Source organism: Penicillium daleae, assembly GCF_028827525.1.
Source record: "Penicillium daleae strain IBT 16125 chromosome Unknown utg000008l_segment0_segment0, whole genome shotgun sequence".
NCBI classification, from domain to species: domain Eukaryota; kingdom Fungi; phylum Ascomycota; class Eurotiomycetes; order Eurotiales; family Aspergillaceae; genus Penicillium; species Penicillium daleae.
In genome coordinates this window covers 6,785,443-6,810,929 of record NW_026623156.1, presented here as the reverse complement: position 1 = coordinate 6,810,929, position 25,487 = coordinate 6,785,443, and the positions used below count along the sequence as shown (strand labels likewise).

General features: G+C 51.7%; 11 protein-coding genes across 11 annotated transcripts; 6 read left to right on the top strand and 5 right to left on the bottom strand.

Annotated features, from left to right (window-relative positions):
• Positions 1-72: 72 nt before the first annotated feature.
• N7458_010945 (class I SAM-dependent methyltransferase) lies at positions 73-1,211 on the top strand (the record flags this gene model as incomplete). The annotated part of the gene is made up of 2 exons (XM_056914327.1): positions 73-176; positions 242-1,211. 2 exons carry the CDS (start codon positions 73-75, stop codon positions 1,209-1,211), a joined length of 1,074 nt encoding a protein of 357 aa, XP_056763176.1.
• A 4,745-nt stretch (positions 1,212-5,956) lies between these two features.
• Positions 5,957-7,501, top strand: N7458_010944 (uncharacterized protein; the record flags this gene model as incomplete). Its single annotated transcript, XM_056914326.1, has 2 exons — positions 5,957-6,351; positions 6,433-7,501. The coding sequence occupies 2 exons, from the start codon at positions 5,957-5,959 to the stop codon at positions 7,499-7,501; spliced, it is 1,464 nt and encodes a 487-aa protein (XP_056763175.1).
• A 546-nt stretch (positions 7,502-8,047) lies between these two features.
• N7458_010943 (uncharacterized protein) lies at positions 8,048-8,324 on the bottom strand (the record flags this gene model as incomplete). Its single annotated transcript, XM_056914325.1, has 2 exons — positions 8,048-8,202; positions 8,264-8,324. 2 exons carry the CDS (start codon positions 8,322-8,324, stop codon positions 8,048-8,050), a joined length of 216 nt encoding a protein of 71 aa, XP_056763174.1.
• Positions 8,325-8,426: 102 nt separating this feature from the next.
• On the top strand, positions 8,427-11,192 carry N7458_010942 (Zn(II)2Cys6 transcription factor; the record flags this gene model as incomplete). The annotated part of the gene is made up of 3 exons (XM_056914324.1): positions 8,427-8,758; positions 8,861-8,972; positions 9,036-11,192. The coding sequence occupies 3 exons, from the start codon at positions 8,427-8,429 to the stop codon at positions 11,190-11,192; spliced, it is 2,601 nt and encodes an 866-aa protein (XP_056763173.1).
• A 1,002-nt stretch (positions 11,193-12,194) lies between these two features.
• Positions 12,195-15,434, bottom strand: N7458_010941 (uncharacterized protein; the record flags this gene model as incomplete). The annotated part of the gene is made up of 1 exon (XM_056914323.1): positions 12,195-15,434. One exon carries the CDS (start codon positions 15,432-15,434, stop codon positions 12,195-12,197), a length of 3,240 nt encoding a protein of 1,079 aa, XP_056763172.1.
• A 608-nt stretch (positions 15,435-16,042) lies between these two features.
• N7458_010940 (uncharacterized protein) lies at positions 16,043-16,504 on the top strand (the record flags this gene model as incomplete). Its single annotated transcript, XM_056914322.1, has 1 exon — positions 16,043-16,504. The coding sequence occupies one exon, from the start codon at positions 16,043-16,045 to the stop codon at positions 16,502-16,504; it is 462 nt and encodes a 153-aa protein (XP_056763171.1).
• A 235-nt stretch (positions 16,505-16,739) lies between these two features.
• N7458_010939 (uncharacterized protein) lies at positions 16,740-17,351 on the bottom strand (the record flags this gene model as incomplete). Its single annotated transcript, XM_056914321.1, has 2 exons — positions 16,740-17,210; positions 17,280-17,351. The coding sequence occupies 2 exons, from the start codon at positions 17,349-17,351 to the stop codon at positions 16,740-16,742; spliced, it is 543 nt and encodes a 180-aa protein (XP_056763170.1).
• Positions 17,352-18,639: 1,288 nt separating this feature from the next.
• On the bottom strand, positions 18,640-20,902 carry N7458_010938 (kinetochore-associated Ndc80 complex subunit NDC80; the record flags this gene model as incomplete). Its single annotated transcript, XM_056914320.1, has 2 exons — positions 18,640-20,793; positions 20,858-20,902. The coding sequence occupies 2 exons, from the start codon at positions 20,900-20,902 to the stop codon at positions 18,640-18,642; spliced, it is 2,199 nt and encodes a 732-aa protein (XP_056763169.1).
• Positions 20,903-21,289: 387 nt separating this feature from the next.
• On the top strand, positions 21,290-22,631 carry pex14 (putative peroxisomal membrane anchor protein (Pex14); the record flags this gene model as incomplete). The annotated part of the gene is made up of 5 exons (XM_056914319.1): positions 21,290-21,322; positions 21,382-21,388; positions 21,455-21,710; positions 21,761-21,845; positions 21,948-22,631. The coding sequence occupies 5 exons, from the start codon at positions 21,290-21,292 to the stop codon at positions 22,629-22,631; spliced, it is 1,065 nt and encodes a 354-aa protein (XP_056763168.1).
• Positions 22,632-22,892: 261 nt separating this feature from the next.
• On the top strand, positions 22,893-24,147 carry N7458_010936 (uncharacterized protein; the record flags this gene model as incomplete). Its single annotated transcript, XM_056914318.1, has 3 exons — positions 22,893-23,332; positions 23,381-23,658; positions 23,717-24,147. 3 exons carry the CDS (start codon positions 22,893-22,895, stop codon positions 24,145-24,147), a joined length of 1,149 nt encoding a protein of 382 aa, XP_056763167.1.
• Positions 24,148-24,305: 158 nt separating this feature from the next.
• N7458_010935 (GNAT family N-acetyltransferase) lies at positions 24,306-24,989 on the bottom strand (the record flags this gene model as incomplete). The annotated part of the gene is made up of 1 exon (XM_056914317.1): positions 24,306-24,989. One exon carries the CDS (start codon positions 24,987-24,989, stop codon positions 24,306-24,308), a length of 684 nt encoding a protein of 227 aa, XP_056763166.1.
• Positions 24,990-25,487: the final 498 nt, after the last annotated feature.

The following is a 25,487-nucleotide window of genomic DNA, read 5'->3' as shown; positions in this document are numbered from 1 at the left end:
ATCAATCGCTTCCTCTTCAGGGCCTCGGTCAGGAAAAAGAGCCCCGGTGGCTCATCACCAGCAATAGCCACAATGAGCGCGCCCCGGATCTGTCGTGCCTCTCTACAGGCCAATTGGCATGTCACCACCTTCTCCAGAGGCATCAAAAGCAAAGCGCGTCGACCAGCACAATCAACGTGAGTTCCCGGCACCCAATAAATCAACTCCCAACTCCATAATCGATTACTAACTTCTACGCCAGCACCAAACCAAGTCCATCACAGAGACAGGCACCCCCTAAATCTGAGCTCCAGCGTTTCCAAGAACGCATCCGCACAGAGAAGGAAGCCACACAAAAGAAAACTTACCATGGCATCTCACCACGCGTGCTCACCTTCCTGGGCATCACAGCCCTCACTATCAGCACGTACACGGGCTACCTGTACGCGTCGTACACGCGCGAAGTCAGCAAAGCGCAATCCCTCGATGTCCCCACCGACGTCTCGGATCGGTACAACTCGACCGCGCCTACTTTCGACGCCGAGGTCGAATTGTCCGAGAAAGCCATGCGCATGGGTACCAAGCGCGCCGACCTCGTCCACATGGCGCGCGGCGATGTGCTAGAGGTGAGCTGCGGTACGGGTCGGAATTTGGAGTACTACGAGCTGGGCGAGCGGCGTGGGGTTGATACGGACGGGAAGGGAGTGATTAAGGGATGTCGGACGTTGACGCTGGTGGATTTGAGTTCGCAGATGGTGGCGATTACGGAGGAGAAGTTTCGACGGTTGAGGCCGGAGTTTACGAGGGTGCTGTTTCGTGCACAGGATGCCGCGAAGGTTGCCGTTGAGAAGCCTGTGACGACGACGAAGACAGCCAGGGATGCTGGTGATGAAGATCGAGATCGGTACTACGATACTATCGTGCAAACGATGGGATTGTGCTCGATGCCGGACCCCGTGGCGACGCTGAAGCATCTGGGCTCGATTACGGAGCCTAGTCGGGGTCGCATCTTGCTTCTGGAGCATGGGCGGTCGTATTATGGCTGGTTGAATCGGATTCTGGATAATCTGGCGCCGGCGCATGCTGACCGACACGGTTGTTGGTGGAATCGGGATATCGGGGCTATAGTGAAGGAGAGTGGGTTGGAGGTGGTGGAGGAGAAGCGCTGGCATTTTGGGACGACTTGGAAGTATGTTCTACGGCCAAGACAGGATCACGGTGAGAAGGAGTGATTTTGAGGGAACTTGAGTGTTGGCAGTTGTTTTGGACTGTGGACTGATCTTTGGTGATGTTTTGTATGATCCGTTATTGTATATATATTGAGACACTGTAAGACTATAACTCGGTGCGTAGGTTTCAAACAACATAACCTTCCCACCCCTTCTAATTATGTCAACTATCTGTTGAAAGAAATATATAACTACGTGTTTACCTTCGACTCGGTCATGGTTGACCCTTACAACTAACTGGAAGCACTGTCCAACTGATCTTCTAATCTCCAAGTTTCACCATCCACACAACGCGTCGCAGACTGATGAGTGTGGGCCCGAGACCGCTGAAACCACCAACCAGAATGCATTAAACGGGTGAGCGTCTCCAAGTCCGTTTCACAATGTATCCATGGCACATGGTTCAGCAAAAAAGAGAACGCCAAGTAGTATAGCAATACCTAGAAAACCAACCTAGAACCGAGGCCCTTCTAACGCTGTTTGTTAGCGTCTGGAAGTGGGATTAAGTCTAAAATACAATACCAAACTTGGTCATCCGAGCCGACCAACCAAGTTTAAGAGCCATGTGCCAACATGCGCCAACAAACAAGGATGTCAGACTGACCAACCATCCTACACAGTAAGGTTATTTGACCGGCAGAATATTATCTCATCACCAGGTGGACGAAGACTTATGGAACACCACTGTACAACTCGGCTAAATCCAACAAAGAATGTATACACCCAGCAGCCTCGCCATACCAAGGAGGGCGACTCGCCATAGCTATTCGGCCCAGTCTACGGAGTACTTGCCATGTAAACGACGGCGTCGGGCGGAGAACGCGGCCTTCCAATCTTGATCGATAGCGATATGCAGGTCGCAGATCGCTGCAGGGGTGTACATGCAGGATTTGGATGTCTTGGATCTGTCTTTGTTGGATCTGTTCAATTAACTCCTCTCTCGGCTCTCGATTTTGGGAGGGCTTGAGAGATGGCGCGGGGTTTTGTGTTGAAACAGGGCATGCAAGGATCGGCTTGGTTGATTACTCCGAGGGACAGATGCGTATTACACAGAGTAAGTACAGCAGTTTCCGACGAAGGGAGAGGTGACGTGGACTTACGTAAACTCTATCATCATTCGACGACGACGATGATGTTGACATTTGAAGCCACAGTCCAAGACTAGCATCCGCGAAATATACTTCATAGGAAACCCCTTCGGTCCATACTACAGTAGGCAATGCAAACTGACTGACTACTTGTTTTTGAGAAGTAACTGTGCCTATTTCGCAATGTGGAAGGCGGATAGACTTCCAAGAAAGTCAATGCCGTACGAAGCTAACGAATTTTGTCAATGCTACAGAGCTTGGGATGAGTCTGAGCGCATCGCACAGACAGACCATACAGGCTGACTGGCTGACTGGCTGGAGCAGACAACCTCACATCTATCGGTGGAGATGCGGAGAATTAGCGCACCCACCCGTTGCATGATGTAAGTACGAGAGGGGGCTGGACGAGATGTGATTTTATGTGTTTTTCACTATCTTGGTTCGGCCTTTGTACAAAAGTACTATTTTTCTATAAACACAATAGAGGTATGCCCTGATCCAGATCTTCCTTAAACGGACTTGCAGATCAGATAAAGTCCGCTTCCATGCGATGCGGCGGACGCATTCGAACAATAAGCAGATGGCGACGAAGTCTTTCCACGGTTGAGGAGGGTTCGACCCGAGCATGGCTTGGAGGTTACCATCCAGTCCAACAGTGGACGATGTCATGCAAACGGCAACTGCTTAATCAAAGAGGGGTGCTAGTGGCCCGGGTAACGGGCAACGGGCCAGCAAGGGTAGATTATTGGGGGAGATTATGCTCACATACTGTAGTTATTGGGGTGGTTTTCCCATGAGGGTAGGGATTGGCCTCATGGAATGATCTCCAGTGCCAATAGTGGGCAGACGTGCAGATGATACTGTGCAGTAAAATGTTGCTTGCCGCACCCTTGCTGGGACGGGCCAGGGGTCTAAATTGCCGATGTCTTCTATGACAGAAGGTGGACTTGGACTTGAACTAGGTTGCTATGTGTGTAGAGCACGAAGTGGGAGTGACTATCTACAGTAGTTCGCTAGTGCTGCTCAGCTAGTATAACCTCAAGCCTCTGATGTATCGAATACGCCACCGGCCAATTAAGGGGAAACATCAGACCTTCTCTCAAGGTATCAACCGCGACCGGTGGACACGAAATGCAGAGTTCAGAGCTAAGAAAATCAATGGGGATCTATCGGGGCGCTTGTCATCATATCGACGTCGCTGGATGGACCATCCAAAAGGAACGGGGACTTCCCCTCATCTCAGATGTCATCACCACTTTCCTTGGTGTAATCGGGTACCCAGCTCTGTGGGCGAGAGGCACAGGGCGATCAACAGAAATGCGACCGCGAGCGCCACAAGAGTTCAACGCTAGGGAGAGATAGGCAAACTCCGAGGCTCAAACAGAACCAAAGACCTCAAGATCCACGATCGCATCGACAATGCAGTTGGACTGGAGCTGAACCAGGTGCATCATAAGAGTGGCGAGCCTACTTTCCCCCCGACGGCGCTACTGCGAGTATCCCTTGGGTCGTTTTGGAACGAACGGGTACGGTATTGTCATGAGGGCCACTAGCGTATGGTTATGCGTATTATTGACACAAAATGATGTACAAGATTACGGAGATCCCGTACAGTGGCGGTTCAAAAGTCTGAAACCAGGGACGAAGAAAACAGGCCGTCAAAATATGCCCTCGATTTTATGTTTTTAATAGATCTTTCTGAATGTCTTTTGAACACTCTTTTCTAGATATTCCCGGCATCTGTGTTTCAACTTGTCTTTCAAAGTATAGCTGATGAGATGGGTTTGAACTTTTTCGGGTGTTGCAAACTTATGGAACTCCACTGTACCATCAGGGCAATTGTTCATCTGGACTGTTCCTCGATGCTTCGGCCGGGGATCCACCTATGGAGTCAACGGCGACGCTAGGGATCTTTTTGGGAATCGGTGTTTTCGCCCGGAGACCTCGGGTGCTCTTGGTCGGCAGAGAGGAAGATCATGATGACGAGGAGAGAGACATTTGGAGGATGTAGTGGTGTAATGCTAATGACAAGCCAAGGAGTATGTACGTCGGGTACATGATATACAGTTGATTCATTATACATCACATATGTACGGAGTACGGAGCATCCGATTCGCTAGTATCTTTACGAGGCTAGGTACTCCGTACATAGCTAAGCATAAACATGTTGTCGGGTGCTCCGTACAGGAGATCCAAGAGCAGCGGTCAGTTTCGATAAAAGCGACTGGTCACCTAGCAACCAATCTATAGAGGACAATTTTCAGATCCTTGACATATCGCTTCCCGCAATCGTGGTTTGTCTCGTCCGTCTCTCAGTAGCCTGGATCTGTGTACGAAGGACGCGGTAGGTTTAGTGGTCAAACAAGACATCATGATGGACTCGTCGGATGGATTCCTTCAGCTTGACAAGAAAAAAAAAAAACAAACCAGAAAACAGCCGAATAGTTCCTAGTCCAATCAGGCGCATCTTATTATTCACAGTCCAGCACCATGATTAGCCAGCATCGACTTGGAGATGGGGCGACGCAACAATAACTACTCCGTAACGTGAGGAAAATGGAGTCGTAGGGCCATTTCGGGCTATGGGACACATGGTGTGACCCACGTACTTTTTTTTTTGCCTCCTTCCCTTCCATCGGTATGCACTATGGCCGAGGATGGAATGGAGCAGTGGAGCTAGGCCATGAGTGGGCTAAAGGTATGGAGTCGCAAAGCTCCTTTTTGTTTGGACGAGATGAGAAAGATGGGACTAAGAAAATATGAAAGATGATGGAAAATATGAACATCCATCTCCACTGACCGCCTGGAATTTTGGAGTCTAAAAAGAATTCTCGTGTGTTTAGATCTTCTGTTTGTTGTAGATGCATGTCGCATCCCTGCATAATTTTGAGTTGTCTGGTTTGCCGCTGGGCATGCGAGTTAATTGCTTGGGCGGTGTAGAAGAGACTGTCTGTAAATCTTTAACGCCGAGGTTCAGTCAGTTTAATCATGACTGAAGGCAAACGTCGTGTAGCAGCTGTATATACCAACTGATTCGCAGCCCGGAAAGTCGCGAGATAGAGCCATGGATGGGCAGGATTTTGGCCAGTTCACATTCCGTAAGGAGATCCATCCGAAATCCTGGAAAAAAGAGGATCAAGTGGCAGAAAAGAGCATTGCGCAGCCAATCAGAGACTTTCTATTGCGCGGGCGGTTACGGGCCTAGTGGTAAATGTCGAACGGGAATGGTAATTACGGTAATTTATGGGAACAGGAAAAGAAAAAAAGGGGGAAAAAAACAGAGGAAGAAGAAAAAAAAAAAAAGAGAAAATCCACCCGTTCCAACGAGAGATTCCTCAGGCCCCGTTGGACGAAGCAAATGAGCTCGTCGCATCGTCGATGACCCCTTCTTCCCTCAATCTCCCCCCCCCAATCCCCCTCTCATCTACCATATTCTTTCCCCCCTTCCTTTTTTTATCATCCTCTATCTCAATCTTGTGTATTGTTCCTATCTATCTTATTCTAGTTCATTTCTGCTTTTATTAGTTTTGTTCTATTGTTTCTATTTACAAACAACCCCCAAACCGTGACTCTCCTTTCCCTCACCTCGACTCTCCTTCCCGCCTCCCAACCTCTCGCGCCGCCTTCGCCTTCAATTCTCAAAAATAATACCATACCATCATGCCTTACAACACCCGTCGCAAGTCACTATCTCTCCCTTCACTCGGCATTCACCTCCCCAACTCGTCGCGCCGCTCTCCCTCCATCTCAAAACCTGTTGCGACCGACGATGTCCCGCCTGCCAAAAAAGTGAAGAGGTCGCACACCTCATTATCACCCGAGCCTTCCACGGACCGCCGGGAATCTGTCGTGCGCGCCGGCCGGCACGGAGCCTTCGAGCACACGCCGCCACCGTCCCCGATGGATGGTGGCGTCGCTCCGAAAATCGATACGCAAGGCATTAACGATGATATTGTCATCGCGGTGATCGAACAGCTGGAGAAGACGGGGAATCGCCCTCACCTGGTGAAGGAGTTGGCTGCTGTGCTTGTGACTTTGAACTCGACTGTCGCAAAGTAGGTTTCCATATCCCATCCTGTTCGCCATTGCCTGCATTGCCTATAAACATCAATACTGACCTATCTACGTTGCTACAGTTCCGCAAATCCCGCCGCCCTCCTCTCTTCGCGGCTAGCGGCATATATGAAGCGTCCGTGGACGGCTCTTTCGCCATGCCCCATGGCCAAAGAGTTGATTCTCATCCACCCGCGCAAAGTATATTATTACCTGACGACCTTCCCTCGTCAGCCCATTCCTGATCCCTCCGACGATCTTATCTTGGGTGTCGACGGCAAACATATTACGCCTAGCGTTTCAAGTCTGGACCAAGACGACGAGGACTTGATCGCGCGTCAGCGCAGTCCTAGTCCCGAAGTGGACTTGTCGTCGCCTGACTTTGAAGAGGGCCAGGATGTTGACCTCAACAATCCCGCGGGTCGGGGAACTTCTTCCGACCAGTTCCCAGACTCCTCTGGCCATACTCGCCTAATGCACTCGCACCGTGCGGCTTCTCCGCCCCTGGAGGGTGACGAGAAGGAATTTACTCAAACTGCCAGTGCGGTTCGTGAGCGCGCCTCCGAGGAAAAAGCCAACCAATCGGCCCGGAGCCTCTCGGTCCTGTCCGAGGGCCTCAGCTCGATCGACGAGGAGATGAGCATCTCCAACTCTCCCGTCAACGGTGGCTCCCTTTCGCCGGCTGGCGACCGCATGTCTGAGCAGGAGTTCAGTGATTATTTCTCTCATATGAACCCCGCCGATCAAATCGGTGCGGACCTGGACGAGGCCGCCGCCGCGGCGCTGTTTGGCACATCGCCCTCTCCTTCGCTGACCTCCGTCGCATCGTCAGTCTCGTCTGGCACGAGCGCCGATGCCGGGTTAGATGCCGAGGAGCTGGCAGGCACGCTTCCCACTGCTCCCCAGATCAGTCTCCCCGAGGTGGCCCCCGTCTCAACTCTCAAGCGATCGCTCGACATGTTGAACAGCGGCCTCCCGGACGTGGACTTGAAGATGTCCGATCTGACTGAGTCGCATGAGAAGCTCAGCTTGGGTCCTCGGCCCTTGACCGGTATGGACATCAGTGAGCCTATCTTCGATTCCTGGAGAGAGCTGCAGAACCCAGAGACTGTGGAGGTTGATGAGCTGGATGAGATGTTTGGCGAAATCTAAACGTCCCTTCTATAGTGGATCATCTCTCTCCCCTGCATCTCCGGTCTGCTTGCGTTGCGTGCCTTTTTCATGCTACTCCTATTCCCCAACTCTTGTCTCTCTCTATCTCTCCACTTCCGGTCGGCCTGAGAGCCACCGTCGTCGTTATACCCCCCGCTTCCTTGGATCTCTGTATATGTCGGCTCTCATCTCTCGTGCCGTGCTTTTTTTTACTTCTTTGGCTAATTCCTTCTCACTGTATATATACATCTTTGTTGATCTTTTTTCTAACTTTTGGATCTCACTTTTTACCCTGGATGGGTGTAAGAAAGATTTATGGAGATTTATCGGATCTACTGGGAATTTTTTTATCTAAAGAAGGGCAAAAAGCCACTTGATTTCTTGTATGCTTTAGGCGTCATACAAAACCAGAACTCGTGAAGTTTTCTTCGCATTTATTTGTTTCGTTAAACCTTCTTCTCTTCTTCGTAAATTCATAAGAAAGGTCTTGTACTTTTTCTCTCTATATTAGTGCTCGATCCAAGCCCACCTTGTCCCCGAGCCAAATCACGATTGGCTGGATGGCTTGGCAGCTGCAGGACCGCCGCCACTTACTTCAGCAAATTCCAGTTGAGCGGTGGAGCCATCTCGTCTCCGCCACTTCCGATCCACGTCCTCGGGCTTCATTCGCGTTAAGCACTTTGACAACGGTCGCGTTCCTACTGTACAGCACCTGCAACCTGCATGGATTTTTACATATGGTAGGCCAACCGATCTGCTTACATTCATCTCCAACGCCATCGCCGCGCCAATTTCCAACGGGCGCAAATCGCATTTGCGCCATACTGGAATATCCTCGGCGAGATAACCCTACCCCTCCACCGATCCCGACCACGACGTTCATTATCAGCCATCCCGAACAACCCGCGAGCGGTCGGCTACGATCATGACGATGGAGGAACCTTCTCAGAAGGCACCCAGCGAGGGCCTTGCGCCTCCAAATGGAATCCTGAAGTCTGAAACGGAGAACAATAACCTACCTCCCGCCAGATCAGTATCGGTTGCGGACTCCCTAGGATTGAGGAATCAAGCCAAAGTGGCGATCCCACGATCCCGCGCGGGGATTGTCCCCAGATATAATCGCCGTGTTCCGCGTGCTTGTGAGTCTTGTCGCGCGCGCAAGACAAAGTGTAGCGGTGATACCCCGATTTGTCGCCAGTGTCGAGAACTGAGGGTGACTTGCAATTATCCGGTGGGATGGAAGGAGAGAACAAAAAGGTATGATCTGCTGTGCGGTGTTTTAGCCAGGTTCTCTGGCTTGAGAAGCTCGTTCGGATGGTGATGACGAGATTGATGCTAATCATACTCGACATGGGCTAGACAAGTGGACAACCTTTCCGAAAAAGCGCAAGAATATGAAAATCTTCTCAAGGAGTTGGGTCATTTGGTGGAGAGTCGTACTGCAGACCGCATCAAGAGCTTGCTGGACAAGGTTTGTTTCATTTCATACCGCAGGGACAGCTGCCGTAACTAACGTCTCTCCCTCAATGTGAAGCATGGTACCGAAGTCGACTACTCCAACAGCAACAGCAACCAGTCTCACTCGGTCACGCCCAACGATGATGCTGTAGAGGAAGATATGGACGAAATGAGTTCACCCTCATCCATCGGATCCCTTGAAGCGATTGATCGAGTGGAAGAGGACTTGAACCGAAACGAAAACTCGAGAGCAACTGGATATATGGGGAAGAATTCTGAGGTTACATGGATGCAACGGCTTCAGCGAGAGGCCGAGCACAGATCAAACGGACTACCGGGGTCGTTGGAGCCAGGTCAGAGTAAGCGCCAGGACGACGACCTTGCTCTACATGCTGTGAGTTACCATCTTGACGACCTCGACATCTCCGTGCCCGGACCGATAGAACTGTACTCCATGCCTCCTCGACAGGTGGCCGATAAACTGTTCGATGATTACCTGAAAACTGTGCATCCATTTTTCCCTATTATCAACCGACCACTATTCACCGCACAGTACCGAACGTTCTTCGACAGTAATGCACGACCTGGTGACAAATGGCTCGCGATCTTGAACATGATCTTCGCGATTGGGGCGAAACATGCTCATCTTATCGAGGCATCGTGGCAAGGAGATGATCGGGATCATTTGATATACCTGACTCGAGCCAGGATACTCAGTATGAATGGCGATGTCCTGTTTAGCCACCCTGATCTCCAACAGGTCCAGGTTGAGGGCCTAATCGCTTTCTACCTCCTCGCATCCGACCAGATCAATAGGGCATGGCGCATCTCCGCCCTGGCGGTGCGATCCGCTATCACGCTCGGCGTTAACATGAAAAGCAGTAGCTCCACAACTCCGAACATCTCCAAAGAGGCTCGCTACCGGGTATGGTGGTGTCTATACACCTTCGAGCATATGCTCGGTATCATGACTGGCCGAGCTACTTGCATTCTCGATGGTGTCTGCACCACGCCCCTGCCAGTTCCCTTTGAAGAAGAACAGCTACACGAGCCTCAGGCTGCAGAGGTCCTCAACAACACCGACATTCGGGATCAGCGCATCAACGAGGTGATGGCCAGCGCTCAAGTTCGACACATGCCACTGAACCCAACTGGGGGCAAGTCAGCCACCCACTCATCTCGCACACGCGACAACTCGTGGGTGAAAAGTATCCCTTTCAACTCGGGTCTCTGCCACTTGTACTACTGTGATCTGGCAGTTGTCGTGCAAGAGATTGTGAACAAGGTGTATTCCGTGGATTGTGTCATGGTGCCGTGGACACACATTGAGAATCGAATCGGTGAGCTGCGCTCTCGAATCGACCTTTGGTTTCACAGTCTCCCCTCTTTCCTCGATTTCACCCGCAAGGAAGATGAAGGCCCGGAACGGCTTCGCTGCAAACTCGCTCTCGCCTTCCAATACTACAGTGCCCGGATCATTCTCGGCCGCCCCTGTCTCTGTCGGCGGGACGATCAGAAGAAAAGCCCCGCTGAGAGAACGAGCTTTAGTCACGAAATGGCCGTATTGACGCTCGAGTCCGCCGAGCGCATGCTAGACCTGATCCCGGAAGAGCCGAATGCAGTTCAACTCTACGAGATCTCCCCCTGGTGGTGCATCCTGCACTATCTGATGCAAGCAACAACGGTGCTGCTCCTCGAACTGTCCTTTGGCAGCGTACATGTGCCTGATTCAGAACGGCACTTCATCGTGCTAGCCAAGAAAGGCACCCGCTGGCTCTATGCCATGTCAGAGCATAGCATCGCCTCACGCCGCGCCTGGCAGCTCTGCGATATCAGCCTGCGTCGTCTCTCCTCAGGCATGAACTTTGACGTCAGCGACATGCCCTCCAACACATACCACCCCGCACCCACATCCACACTTTCTCTCCCCGAAACTCAACACCTGGACCAAAGCGCCACAAATGAAACAAATGACTTCTGGGGCCCCAGCCTGGAGGACCTCTCACTGAACAATCACGCCCCAGGAACAGACCAAGAGATAAAACCTGGGGATCACCAATACCAACCCTACCCAACCTTCTCAAACATCCCTACCACCGACCAGATGGCAACCATCCAATTCGACGGCCCAGCCACGGATAATCTGTACTTCCCGTACGATCCTATCAGCGGCGAGTTCATCCGCTCCTTCTTCCCATATCCGAATGAGGAAGTAAACTGGGATCCGAATTGATAATTGGATCTGGATCTGATTATGGTCTGTGCCAAAAAAGGGAAGATATTTTGAAATGCTTATATGCACATTTGATGAGTCAAGAAGAAACACGAAGAAAGATGAATCTCATTACATCCCTTTTTCAATTTCACTTTTTCAATACCTCCTACCCTTCGCCCTAACTTTTGATTATCTTCTCCTTTCTTACCCCCTTCTTCTTTCTACTTCATGACCTTTTCGTCCGAACTTGATATCTGGTATATCTTCCTTCATATACGCACCTACCATATTCGACTCCTACCTTTCGGGTCTTCTTTCTACTCAAATGATGTTGGTCTCAATTGCCACTTATAAGTCTAACTGTCTATTCCCGTTCATCATCTCTGTCAATCCGTCTCTCGTTCTTCTAAGCCTCCCACGACTCTGATCATCGAGTTTGGGAGGTGTGTCTACTTGAAATATCCTTTTGTCTATCCCTTTTTCCCTAGCTTTATACCAAATTACCTGCATTGTTCCAACACATTGTACATCGGGAGGAACCCTTTTGGCGTATTTTACATCGGTGGATGGGGGCGGTTTTGACTATGACTTTCTAAAAGTGTGTGGGTGGTTAGTTCAGCAGGAAAATGGGTTATTTGGCAGGTTTGTATTTGATTTTTCACCATTTTCTACTTGTTTGTTTCATGGAGTTCTGGTGTTGGTGGTTCTCTTATTTCGGGTGAAGGCCTAAGATTTTCAGGGTGGCCTGGTCTTTACTGGAGACTCTTTTCATAGCTCAATCACAGACTGTTCGAATATCTCAATGATTTTTTTCCTGTTGAGTTGTGCATGGCAGTCAATTATTATTCTGTGTTCCATAGATGGCTTGTACTGGTGATCTCAATGAGGTGATTTTTTTTTCTTCCACTTTTGAAAACCAATTCAGACAGAAGAGAGTATGCTTGATTTCAGGTGAAGCTTAATCTATTTTGGATATCAACCTATATTACAATCGTAGAATCACATAATATACACACCAGATCACTCGGGATTCTGGGATTCCGGCAAAGTCTTCGCCACTTGACCACCTTTCCGCTTGTACCGCATTGTCCTCCAAACCGGACCCGAATCCATAAACGGGTCTCGCCGGATTTCCCAGATACGGTCCCTTGTCCGTTTCTCTGGGTTATGAAAGACTCCACGATTGCACATGCGCGCTAAGTAGCCCGGGATTTCTAGCTCAATCTGGTCCTGCGGCATGCCGTGACGGAGGAACATGTAGACGGCGAAGTCGAGGGAGGCTTCTGGGGCGGTTTCGGGTGGTTTGCCGCTGATGACGGGGAGGCCTTGGAATTCGAAGCGGGAGATTAGGGGTCTGTATGTGCGGCCTCGGGCGAAGAAGGGGAGTTGTTGGTTGCGTGGGATTGGTAAGGATGAGTATGAGGGGTCGGATTGGGATTTTCTCGGATGCCGCTCCATTTCGAATTCTCGCATAGCGGCTTGCGCGATGATACGGATGGTGTTGTAGTTGGGATTCACGGCTCGCTTTTGTGTGTGTTGGAGCCATTGCATGCTGAAGGTTGGGTCGCCTTGAGGCCAGGACATTTCCTTGCGAGCAGGGAGGCGAGTGAGGCCACCTTCGCGCTGGCGAACACGGTCAGGTGGGAGACGATGGATGCACCATTTGAACCACATGTTCAAGCCGAATGTGCTGCCGTATGTGTCTACAACGGCAGACAAGAGGTTGTGGAAGGAGACTGCGGGAATGTATTTGAGCTTGAGACGGCTTGGTGGGGGTGCCTTGAGGTCAACCTGTTTGGCGAGATTTGCAATGTGACCAGGAAGGGTTCGGAATACAGAGAGCAGACGCAACAAGACATTCTGCTGGAAGGCTGTGACTCGCCGATTCTTGCTGGCAGGTGTGTTGAATTCCATGCGAAAGAAGCGCAGGAAAAGATCATTTGCACACTCAAGGTTTTTGATCATCTTCTCGTCTACGGAGGCCCCTATGGACTGCTGGTGTTTGATAGACGCATCGAGTCGGATAATCTTGGCCCCCAATGCGGTTAGATTGCTAAAGCCCCATGACTTCAGTCTGAAATCACGAAGGTACTCGAGCGTGACGATCGCACGATCCCAATTTTCTTGGTCGATGTAAGAGTTGATCAGGGCTTTGAGCATGTTGACGGAAAGTGGCATGCTGAGCGAGGAGATGACCTTTTCGCAGAGTTCGATATTTTGCGAAGCAGAGGCAAAACGGAGAATCGATGGCGCAATGACCTGGTCGCCATAGGCGGAGGCTGGAATCGCAGGACCATCAATAGCATCATTGAACAGCAACCAATTGCCAAAATCATAAGCGCGATTAACGGCGGCAAGGTCAAGAAGTTCAGCCAATGTGACACTGGAGACCTGTGGCACGGAGGATGTGTCGTATTCGTGCAGGTCAAATCGCTGCGAATCAAAGAAGGGAAGGATTTCGGACTTGGCAAGGCTTAGCTGCTCGAAGAATGCTTGGATGTGATAGGCCTTGCTAGCATCAACGATGTTTTGCAGCCACGCGTACTGATAGAAAGCGCGGCCAGCTTGCCGTTTATAAGCATAAGCTTTGAGATTAAGTTCCACCAACCCAGCGATTGCGGCACTTTCATCGTATAGTTGCGCTCGCGTCACACTGTTCAAGTCCTGGCCGGATGCATCACCATATCCCCCCCACGGTGGTACCACGTGTTGGGTAGACCGTAATAGTTGCTCAAACAAAGTCGGATCTTCATAGGGATGCAGACAGCCCGACTCGAGGACTCTGATAAGGTGCCAGTTCGTGGACTTGTTAGTTGGCCGCAGATCATCGAGTGCGCTGGTCGGTTCGAGTAGTGCATTCAAGGACGCCGATTGTTGAAGAATGTCCGAGGGAGTTGCACCGTGGAACCCCACACCGTTGTAGGCCTTGTTGACCAGGCCGCTTCGCAGGCTTGCAACAACTTCCGTGCTAATAGTTCGTTTTCCGAGACCATTGAACGGAGGCTTGTCATGGCGTTTGAATGTCTGAGGCGGATTGGTATCACCTGGGCGACGCCAAGTAGTCTCAGTGCTGATGTTGGTTTGCTGCACAACATCCAGATCCTGAACCAGAAGCGCCCAGCTCTCGATCTTCCAAGCCTTATCGCCGGTTCGCTGGCTCATATCCTTTACCAAGGCTGCGCCCTGCTTAGCGAATCCATGCTCGACACAGCACCAGAGAACCAACTCAAACCAGATCTCAGGGCCAAGCTCGCGGACTCCCACTTTAAAAGGGAGGAACGGTGGCTCCTCGCCCGCTTCTGTTGCTGCCGTTGCGAGTGCAGCTTCGTGTTCAAGCCATGCAGCGTCAGACAAGACGCTCATAATATGGCTTGATAATAGGTTGAGACCGGGTGGACGAAATGAAACTTGGCTGGGGTCGTTCCTTGGATATAGATAGACTCTGTCGGAGATCAAATCCAGATGATGCAGGCGAGCAAGGACTCGGAATACATGAGACATGGCGAGATTGGCTTCTTCTTTTGGTGCGTCGGCAGCTCTTAGCACAATATAGCCTAAGTTTAGCAAAACCTCACCCAGAAACCTATCTCCAAGATCCCGCGGAGCAGGCCGTTCTGTCAAAAGGTCGAGGGGAACTATATCAGATGGCGGAAGCGGTTTCATCGACTGGCTTGGGCGTCGGACATCCCTATCTGTAAGCTCGTCCAAAGACAGGCCATCCACGTTCCAATCGAATCCCTGAAATGCATTTTGCGAGGCCATGTACGGAACGAGAGTTTCATATGCGTCGATAAGCTGGGTCAAGTAGGCATGCACCGTAGACCACTGATTGAGATCAAACCCCAAGTGCCCCAATAGATTCAAATTCGAATATGTCCTCGCCAGCCATAGATAGCCCATCAGCGTATGAGCGCGAAGTAGCTCATTTTCGTGTTCTAGCAGAGACCCAACCTGCTCCCCAGGCTGGGTCGGTTTCGTCTTTTTCTGCGTCTGCGTATTGCGTGGCGGTGCACATTTCGCTAATATCGGTAGCCAACTCTCGGGGTTGGTCCTTTGCGATGAGTCGAGAGGAATAGACGGCGGTCCATTGTATGAGAAGAGAAGTTGATACTCGTCGTCGGTGAGCGTTCTCCGGTCTATCGTCGAGGCGAAACGAGTCTGGAGGCGGGATACCGATGGAAGTGAGCGAGCAGGCAGGCGAGGCACAATTGGCACGCGGCCAATTCGCAGAAGCCGACCGGCGCTCAAGCACCTTCTCATGACACGGCAATCAGTCCCGCGGAGGACGCCTGCGGAGGAAACACGGTCTCAATGGGCACAAGTGTAATGTGGCGCATTTCGGGATCGATCACGATGTGCACATGTCGTGGAGGTCTCCAGGTCTGTACCTTTGACACAGCATCAACTCTAGCAAAGTCACGGGTGGTATTTTCTCGTCGCGAGGGGGAGCGTTAATCGATCGCGGAGGAAATCGTGAAGCTGGAAATTTGGCTGGGCGGACCCAGCATGCTGACTCAGCGTAAGTTGCTGTGGCCAATAGGAGTCGCCGTATTTACTTCACATCGAGAGGGTGAGTCCACCACTCCAACTTACTTGCTAATGATGTATCAAGGATATGCATACTCTCGGAGATCAAGAGATCCCAATATATCCTATAATTGGATAGGAGTCTGTACAACGTTGCACAATACGGGGCGGGAGGAGGTTGCAACGGTGCCAGCGATGCTAGCGATGCCCTGAAGAAGCAGCCCGCTGCGTCCAGAACGTTTGCCCCTTCAAGTAACTTGATGTAAAATAGACAATAGGACCCAAGCCTGTAACCCTCTTCTACGTCCATAGGTTATACCTAGTCTATGCCTCCTATGAAAATGTGCTGGACAATACCAACCCACGCCTGCGCCAATCTCGCACTCGAACCCAACCTATCGGAGGAGACCCAAGCTATTATTGCTACCACCCAGGGGTTTCTGACAGCGCTGAATACCAAATCCCGAGTTGACTTTGAAAAGCACTGCATTCGAGCCGGGGGCATGTCCCTCGCACCTCCATCGCCTACGGCCTTACGTTTCTGTACAATCGGCTCCTTCATTGAACATGTGGCCGCGCTCAAAGACACTATTGATGAGCGAATTTGGGATCCTGAAGTGAAGGTTCACGAGACGGGGAACCTTGCCACTGTATGGGCCCCGTTCCGGGCCAAAATCAATGGGGCTGTGGATCACGTTGGGGTGGACCTATTTGTACTTCATAAGCTGAATGGGGAGTGGAAGGTCACTGGGCTGGCGGATTCTTGTCGACTGCCGACTGAGGAAGAAATGAATATGGAGTAGTCGGGTTATCCTTTCAGTCCTCACGAGAGAGATTAACATAGTTACACACTATCTTACAATTGTACGATCAGTTTTCATAGGAGCAAAAGGACGCTCATTTGCATGAACTGCAGGCTATGATACATAACACTTTCTCTTTATGACTGAACCAGCAGCCACAGTAACACAGCTTTGACCTATTTCACACGGAGCAACGGGGATATCCGAAAAGGGCGTGATTACCCAAGATCTAAACTTAGAACGGGCGGATCTGACGGGCGTGGATACGCTCGAACTGCTCGTTGCCCACGGAGGAGCTACCGGACTCAGGGACAGCTGAGCCAGTAGGGAGAGCACCGGAGACAGTGATGAAGCCGCTAGAGCCACCGAAAGTGCCGGAGGGGGCAGCAGTAGGAGTAGCGCCACCTTCACCACCCTGACCAAAGCCACCGAAGCTACCAGAGGGCTGAGCGCCTCCAGAGGGGAAACCGCCCTGACCACCGTGGCCATGGTGGCCATGGTGACCATGATGACCATGGCCGATGCCACCGCTGGGCTCAGCACCACCGGATGGGGCGGTACCAGAGGCCCGGGGACGACCAGACTCATGCGCACCACCGCCGAAACCACCCTCAGATCCACTGCTGGAGCCCTGAGGGAGACCACTGGGGACAGTACCGGAGGGCTGAGCACCAGAGGTGGGAGTAGCATCCTGCTGGTTGCCAAACTAAGACAGAACGTTGAGTATGAAGCTATCAGAGAGGATAAGAGGATCTTGGCTGGTCTGACAACGTACCAGGTTGAAAGCAACGGCATTGGGAGCCAGAGCCAGAGCGGCAGCCAGGCCGAAGATAACGTTGAACTTCATGGTGAAGATGTGTGTGTTTGTAAAAAAAAAAAGAAAGTGGGTTTAAAAAGAACGACTGAGTCACTCGGTGACGATTGATCTCAAGTTGGTAGAAGTGAAAGGAAAGCGCACAGCACTGTGATTCAAAAAAGGCTTTGAAGGAGGATTTCGAGGGCCTTATATACCTCGTATCCCGAGCCGTTTTCTGCATTTCGCATTATGGACTTAGCATCCCGTCTCGGTTTGGAGACCAGGTCCGCTGTCTGGAATATCCGAGATATCTAGACCGACTGTCCTACCTAGGGAATTGTGGAGATCGGCATTGATAATCTGCAACTGGCGGTTTCTCATACGGACCATCCAGGGTCAATATGTCGAATCAGGGTTGATCATCGCGCAGGTATACGGCAGGTATATGGGCAGCACTATCGACAGCAGACCCATATTGGTGCGATATAGTTCCACACTTTCCATGTGGAGCCGACGCAGGAGCCCGGCATGAAGGCGAGGTTGGGCCGCCTGCCGGGGAAGGGGCTCAACAGGAGGAGCCTCGCCAGGGCTCTTCAGGGCCACCAGGGGCAGGTTCTGAAGCAGATGGCGCCACGCTGAGTTGTCAGTCTGTCCCAAAAAGGCAGGACAAGCTGCAAAAGCAATCACGTCAAGCGCCGTGCGGTGTGTTCGTTCGTGGAGACGTTTAACGTGAAACGAGCAAGTCAGGAGGCTGGCAGTAGAGAGGTCTTCTCCCCCTCGAGCTTACACGTCGTCTGCCGATCGGTCCACTGAACTGCTTCAGATTGAGATTCAGGAGGGACGAGAGCGGGGCCACACTATACCCGTGGGATTGAGTGATTGGTCAAAACCCAGACAAAGTAGTGGTCAAGAAACACGCTAAGGAGGAGGTTCTGCAGAGTCCAGGGCAACATCCAACATACACATTGCGCAGTCAATCAATGGAGGCATATCCTCCGTTGTACAGTGCCGACTAGCGCTGGAACGTGCACCAAGTGGAGTCCACCTCGTCTTACTGGAACAGCAGGCTGAGAAGAGCAAAGAAAGCAAAGAAAGTCGAGGAAAACGCCACAAGTCTCATGCTAATGATCTGCGACACGCTTGGCCCACCCGGCATTGCGCGTCCTCCATCTAAAATAGCATCACTGCATCTTTGGGCTATTGTAATTGCTGGGGTATTAAACATGTACACATCAGATAAGGTAATTAACGTGATACCAGAACAACCGTAGAATCAACCCGATGCCAAATCTTCATCATCACTTCGTAAACACAAGGGGGAACGTAGAACCAAAACATCTCATAGCTCCTCTTCCTCGTCTGCAGGTAAATCGCCACCCAACTCCTGCTCCACTTCGTCCACCACGAAGCTCTCATAGTCCTCCAAGCCCTTTTGTACATGGACCTTGAAGCGAATAACATCGTTGAGCATGGTCTCAACATTGGTATGTAACTCTTCTCGTAGCGCATTGGCTCGAAGTGTCAACTGTTCATACTCGATGTTGGTGTTCATCTCGCGCTGCTCCATCAATTGGACACTATCGCTGAGTGTCGCCCGCATCTTGGCGAGTTCTTTCTCCATCTTCTCGATCTGGGCGTCTGATGCCGTCTTCTGAGTGGTGGTAATTTCCTTGGTGCGTTCAAACTCCTCCTCCGCCGCCCGGCGCCGGTGCTCCAGAGCTTCGACCTCACTGCGTTTTTCATCCATCGCCTCCTTAATGTTGTCGAGTAGATTGCGACGATCAAGGTCGTCGTCAATCGCCTTTTTCCGCCGCTCGTTGATCTCCTTGCGCAACGATTGCAGGCTATTGCGGACGGAGCCCCGAAGATCCAAATTCAGCAAATGGGCCGGGTGATAGCCCGTGTAAGGCTCGGCTAAGAGGCGATCGCCCTCTGACGATATCCGATTGGGCGCACCTCCGATTTGGCTGGCGGAGAAATTGTTTTCATTGACGTTGAGAGTAAGCTCATAGTCCTGGCCCTTGGCATTTACGGCAGAGGACGGGATCAGGCTCGTCTGGTAGCCCAGTGTGTTGTACGCCTTGACAATTTGCTCCAGATCCTCCAATTTCTGGCTTGCTTCGGCCTCCTTCTCCATGACGCGGGCGTGGGTCTCCTCCAATCGAGCCATGCTATCTTCAAGACTTTTCTGAAGCCGCTCTCGTTCCGTATTCATGCGATCGATATCTTGAATGGTGATCCCCTGCCGGTCGACACTGGCCTGAAGCTCGGCACGCTCATTGTCCGTGACCTGGAGTTCCGCATCGGTCTTTTGGATCTCTGCGTCCAGGAACTTGATGCGTGTTTCGTACTTTTCGATCTTGCCCTTGACATTCTGGTTGTAGTCTTCAAACTTCCTCGTATCATCCTCCAGGATCCGGAAGTGCTGGTCCAGCTTGGCCAGGTCTGGGGCATTCTTCTCCATTTCCTGGATCTGCTCACGGAGGGTCTGATTCTCTGCCTCTAATGTTTCCATATGCTGTACATATCGCTCGTTACCGCGAGCAAACTCCTGCGACATTGCCTCGATGTGGGGAACCAATCGTTGCTCTGCCGTCTCGTCATCCTCGTCCTCACCACCTTGCAGCCAGTCATGATAGGCGCCAGTGAGGAAACGGAAGATGATGCGATCCCCGGTAACGTCAACTCCTGCTTCAGCACATGCCTCGTCATACTCTCCACTATCAAATCGTTGCATCAACTGTGCCAATTGCATCAGCCAGTGTAGCATACCGAGGAAAGTGGACCAGTTCTGGCCACCCACGGCCGAGATCTGGGACTTGGTGATGCCCTTCTCAAAAGGATATCGCAACTGCTTGAGAATGGGAGGAACTTCTGCGTCCATCGCTTTCTGGAATTTGTAGCCTGGGTCAATGCGGTGATAAAGGAACTGGAAGATGTAGTTGAAATCCTTTTGGGTCGGGGAGCGGAGAGTATTCTGTCCTAGCGAATGTTTCATCTCCAGTTCAAAATTGTTGTGTGTCAAATACTCTAGTAACTCCTGTCCGATGCGCGCTTGGAATGATCGGTCGCGAAGCGGTCGAGGGTCCCTAGGCACACCTGCAACGGCTGGAACCGAGTTGAAGAAAGATTGGTGACCCATGGGTCCACCCACTGAAGGGCGCGAAAAGACACTGCTGCGGCGTTGCAAGTTCTGTTGCGACGCAGAATTAGACGAAAGTGAACCCGGCGCAAAACTTTGCCGCCCAGCACTGGCACCATGGAACATGTTACTCGACACGGATCGGCGTACAGACGAGAGACCAGCCTCGGGGCCAGCCATCGACATGCGCGTGAAATTGGGTTGCTGAGGTCGGCTCGTTGAATTCAACAGGGAGTTTGAGCGGGCGTGTTGCGAGGTAAACGGGGGATTGTTGAAGCCAATGGAGCTCGTGCGCTTCATAGCTGACGAAGGCTGGGGGATGGAAGAATAGTTCTGTACACTCCCGAGGGTCTTCATTTGATTATTAGCACCTGGAACTCTTTGCGACAGCTGGGTACACTGTTCATCATCATACCTCTCGGGGGCGCCTGATGCTGAACAGCCCAGTATCTTGCGACATGGTGAAAACAAGGCCGCGGTCGCGGCGAAATTAAAACTTGACTCGTGTAAAACTTGAATAAATATGTTCAAGGTCCCAGTACTGACAGCTTAAATCTGGACTCGTGGCGCAAAATTCTGGATGAGGGGGACTTGGTTTGTCGTGCAGGTAGGGTTCGGCGGGAAGATGTAAACAAGAGCGTGCCACTTCCGGAAGCGGAAAGCGGTGGGTGTACTCTGGAAAAACAGTCGCGCCGGGAAGATCACGAGACCTTCGGTCTGGGGAAGTGAGGCTTGGCGGTCCTAAGTTCCGAGGTCCACGGCCGGTGCCGATGACGGTCACTTCCCCTGCCTCTGGACTTTCTCCTCTTGCATCGTCCCCGTCAGTGATTGACAGCAGAATTTCAACATGGCTCCTCGAGAGGAGCTAATTGCCTCTGCGGTAAGTTCTTTGTCATTATCTTTCTCCGCCGCATTCGGTCGCTAATTCATGCTTACTAGGTGACCTGTATGATTAATCCCCATTCCCCACGGTATGGCGAGGTGGAGAAGTTGCGCGCTAACTGTCACGCAGTCCTACAGGATCCCTCGGTGGCTTCGTCGCCTATTGAGAAGCGGGTGGCATTCCTGCAATCCAAGAATCTTACACAAGAGGAGGTCGATCTCGCCTTATCGCGAGTCGGCGAAGACCCGGTTGCCGCGGCCGCGGCTTCTGGAACCGTCTCTGCGCCGTCGCAGTACACCTCACAACAGGTTGCATACCGACCACCCTCACAATCACCACAGGGATATGGCTATCCTCCATATAATCAATGGCAGCCGCCTCCAGAGTATGTACTCACTCGATTACCTCTTGAATCGGAGACTGATCGCATGACAGGCCGCCGAAGAGAGACTGGCGGGACTGGTTTATAATGGCAACGGTGATGGGTGGCGTGGGCTATGGATTGTACTTCGTTGGCAAGGTATGACTCGCTATACTCGGTAATACTGGCATGCTTTCACCTGCTAATACTTCTGTATCAGCGCTACATTGCTCCATTGATTGCCCCGCCGACTCCCCCCAGTTGGAGCAAGACAAGGAGAACATCGACGAGCAGTTTTCACGTGCATTTGATCTGATTGAACAGCTTTCGACCGATACCGCAGCCTTGAAGGCCGCCGAGGATGCTCGCACTGAGCGTCTGGATTCGGCTTTGAAGGATGTGGAGAATCTGGTTGCAGACCTGAAGAATGCGTCGCGACGGAGGGACGACGAGACCCGCCGCATCAGCGATGAGGTCAAGTCATTGAAGGATGCGATTCCCAAGGCCCTGGAAGGCGCTCGGGAGGGCAACGAGAACCGTCTGAAGGAGCTCGGATCTGAGTTGAAGAGCTTGAAGGTCTTGCTGGGCAACCGACTGGGTGGCAGCGGCGGTGCTCCCACCGTTGGTCGCACTCTCAGCAGCTCTACAATTACTCCATCCGTGACTCCCCAGCCGGTTCCTGAGCCCACTCCTGCTGCTGCTCCCGCCACCAACAGCCTGCAGGCCACCGTGACCCCGGCCGAGCAGGAGCCCCAGCCGGCTGCTGCGCCAGCGCCAGCTCCAGCTGCTGACAGCCCTCTTGCCAAGCTTGGTCGCTCCGCCTCCATTCCGGCTTGGCAGATGGCTGCCTCCGGTCGATCCAAGAGCTCTTCTCAGTCGAGCGCTGCCCCAGTGGCCGATAAGCCTGCTGGCTCCAGCAGCGAGCAGAGTGCCTCCGCCAGCTAGATTCAGGACAAAGCTTGAACTGGAAATTGTATACCTCTTCGCTTAGATGTATTTACCACTACGGATTATTCTTCTTCTGATTCATACAGGGATTGCATTTGATTTTTAATTATTTTCTATCAGCCGTAGCCGTGAAAAGGAGCAGGTATGAAAGAGTGGTAGAGATGAAATGGCTTCCCGATAAGATAAGGAGCGCAACCTCGGAACCTCGAAAACTTGACACTTCCTTTAATCAACCATCACAGCTTCAACATAGTCACTATGCCATCCCCCGAAAGATCTTCAAAGCAACCATCGCCTTCAACAGAACACGAGTCAGGTCGCCGGGACCACCGCAGCCGCCATAACCACGGCCAATCGCATTCGCATTCGCATTCCCATCGGCACCGACACCGCGATCACTCGCGCTCTCGCTCTCCCCACCGATCGGACCGCCACCGATCTGAGCGTCATCATCGACATGGTCAGGAACGAGGGGACCGCCGAGAACGAACAGAGAGGGATCGTCATGACAAACGAAAAGGAGACGCCCCAGCGCAGCCCGTGGTCCTCCCGTGCCAGGCGCGCGAGCTCTCACGACGGGATTTGGAGGCCTACGAGGCGATGTTTGCAATGTACTTGGACATACAAAAAGGACTGCTCATTGAAGATCTGTCAGAGGAGGAGGTGAAAGGGCGGTGGAAGAGTTTCATTCGCAAATGGTAAGTTCGGGGTTTCTCTTACTAGGGCGGACATTGCTGATCGTACAGGAATCTTGGTGAACTCGCCGAGGGATGGTATGATCCAGCTACACTAGAAAGAGCACGCAAGAGTGCTGCAGAATATCAACCCGGCCCAACAGAGAGGGCATCGCCGGACTATGGACGAGGTGGTCCATCCCGGGATGTGGGAGCGGCGCCGCCAGCGAGCCATGACGAGGACGATGAGGAAGAATACGGGCCAACATTGCCGGTCCCAGGGTCTACGAGAGATGTCAGCCATTCTGGCCCAACTATACCGAACATGCAAGATCTTGAACTCAAGCGCGGTAAGCTTTTACAACTCCCTCCAGCGAAACAGCAACGAGCTAACATTCCGTCCCAAAGAAACTGCAATTGAAGACGCAACTGCCGCCCGCGAAGACTCACGACAACAATACCGCTCCGAATTGCGTTCTCACAAGGCCGAGATACGCCATCTCGAAGACGAAATCACCCCGCGAGCCGAACCTGGCACCCGAGAGCGTCAGCTTGAGAAACGCCGGGAAGCCGCTGCTGCGAATCGTGCCTTTGCCGATGCTCGTGGGGGTTCACCAGAAGCAGCTCCCGACGCGGAGATTATGGGGGATAATGACTTTGCATCTCTTAAGAGAGAGAAAGAGAAGGAGCAGCGGAAGAAGAATGAGCGGGAGATTCGACGGGAGGAGATTATGCGAGCTCGGGCTGCGGAGCGAGAGGAGCGAGTGCAGAAGTATAGGGAGAAAGAGGACGAGACTATCGGTTGGCTGCAGGCGTTGGCGAAGCAGCGGTTTGGCTAGATCCTTCATATACCCTTTTCCCTATTTAGGAATTCATATTTACCAGTGTTCATCATTTCACACGATATCTATTACATTGTCTAATCACTTTCCTGGCATGTTCTATATCCCGAAATGCATCTGATAGGCCAAGTAAAACGACTCGCTCGCTTTTCATATCAAACTCCCCTCAACTCAACCAAAGACTGGACCTGCTTCTCGTCCGCATCAAAATTTCCCGGATCCAACCACTTCTCAAATGCCCCCTTTACAACCGGCCACTCGGAATCCAAAATCGAAAACCAAGCTGTATCCCGATTCCGCCCCTTCACAATCAAATGCTGGCGAAACACCCCCTCAGGCGTAAATCCAAACCGTACTGCTGCCCTCTTCGACGGCGCATTCAGATTATCGCATTTCCACTCGAAACGGCGGTACCCCAGATCCTCAAAGACCGTTTTGGCGAGAAGATACACGGCCTCCGTGGCAGCGGTCGTGCGCTGGAGAAGAGGAGAGAACACTATGAAGCCTATTTCGATAACGCGGTTGGTTAGGTCGATGCGGAGGAGGCTGAAGATGCCGATTGGTTTTTGGGTGGTTTTGTTGATGATGGCGTAGAAGAATGGATCTTTGGAGTTGGAGTAGGTCGTGATAAGTTCTGCGAAGGAGGCTTTGTCGTTGAACGGGCCTTTGGGAATGTATGTCCATAGAGGGGCTTGTTCGGGTTGACCGATGAGGGGATACAAGTCGTCAATGTGGGTGGGGGTTAATGGCTCGAGTTGGACGGAGCGACCTGTGATTGTGGTGGAGGGTGGTGGCAGGGCTTGTTTGACCTCCACGGGAGGTCCGACTGGGCGATCCATCTCGACTATCAACTTGGAGTTTTTATGGTTGGTGAAGGAGAGGGAGGTGTTGACAGTGAATGTGCCCCGCAAAGACGTATATTGAGAACGATATTCGGGATAATTGGTAGGATTAGGAAGAGAAAAGACGCTGGTCACAAGTTGTAGGTCTGTAGCAAAAAGATTTCCATGCGAAGGAGCATCAATGAAGAGAAGAAGCCTTGAAAGATGCAGTCGTGAGTCACCAAAGGCGTGACTCGGAACTCCGTAGGAGTATTCCGTGCGGGGCGACGGTTCCGCGATCGACGAGTTACTACAGACTCGTACTGACATACATTATTATCATCCTCTCAATCAGCTTGAATAATAAGATCTGCTCTTGATAAAATCACTATCGGGGTGGCCATGTCAATATGGACTTCATATATGTTGTGATCCTATTCTTAAATCCTCAATTGCTCAATAAGAATCTCGCACTGTGCTTGGTAAAGATGCCTCTTCATCTTCATCCTGAACTTT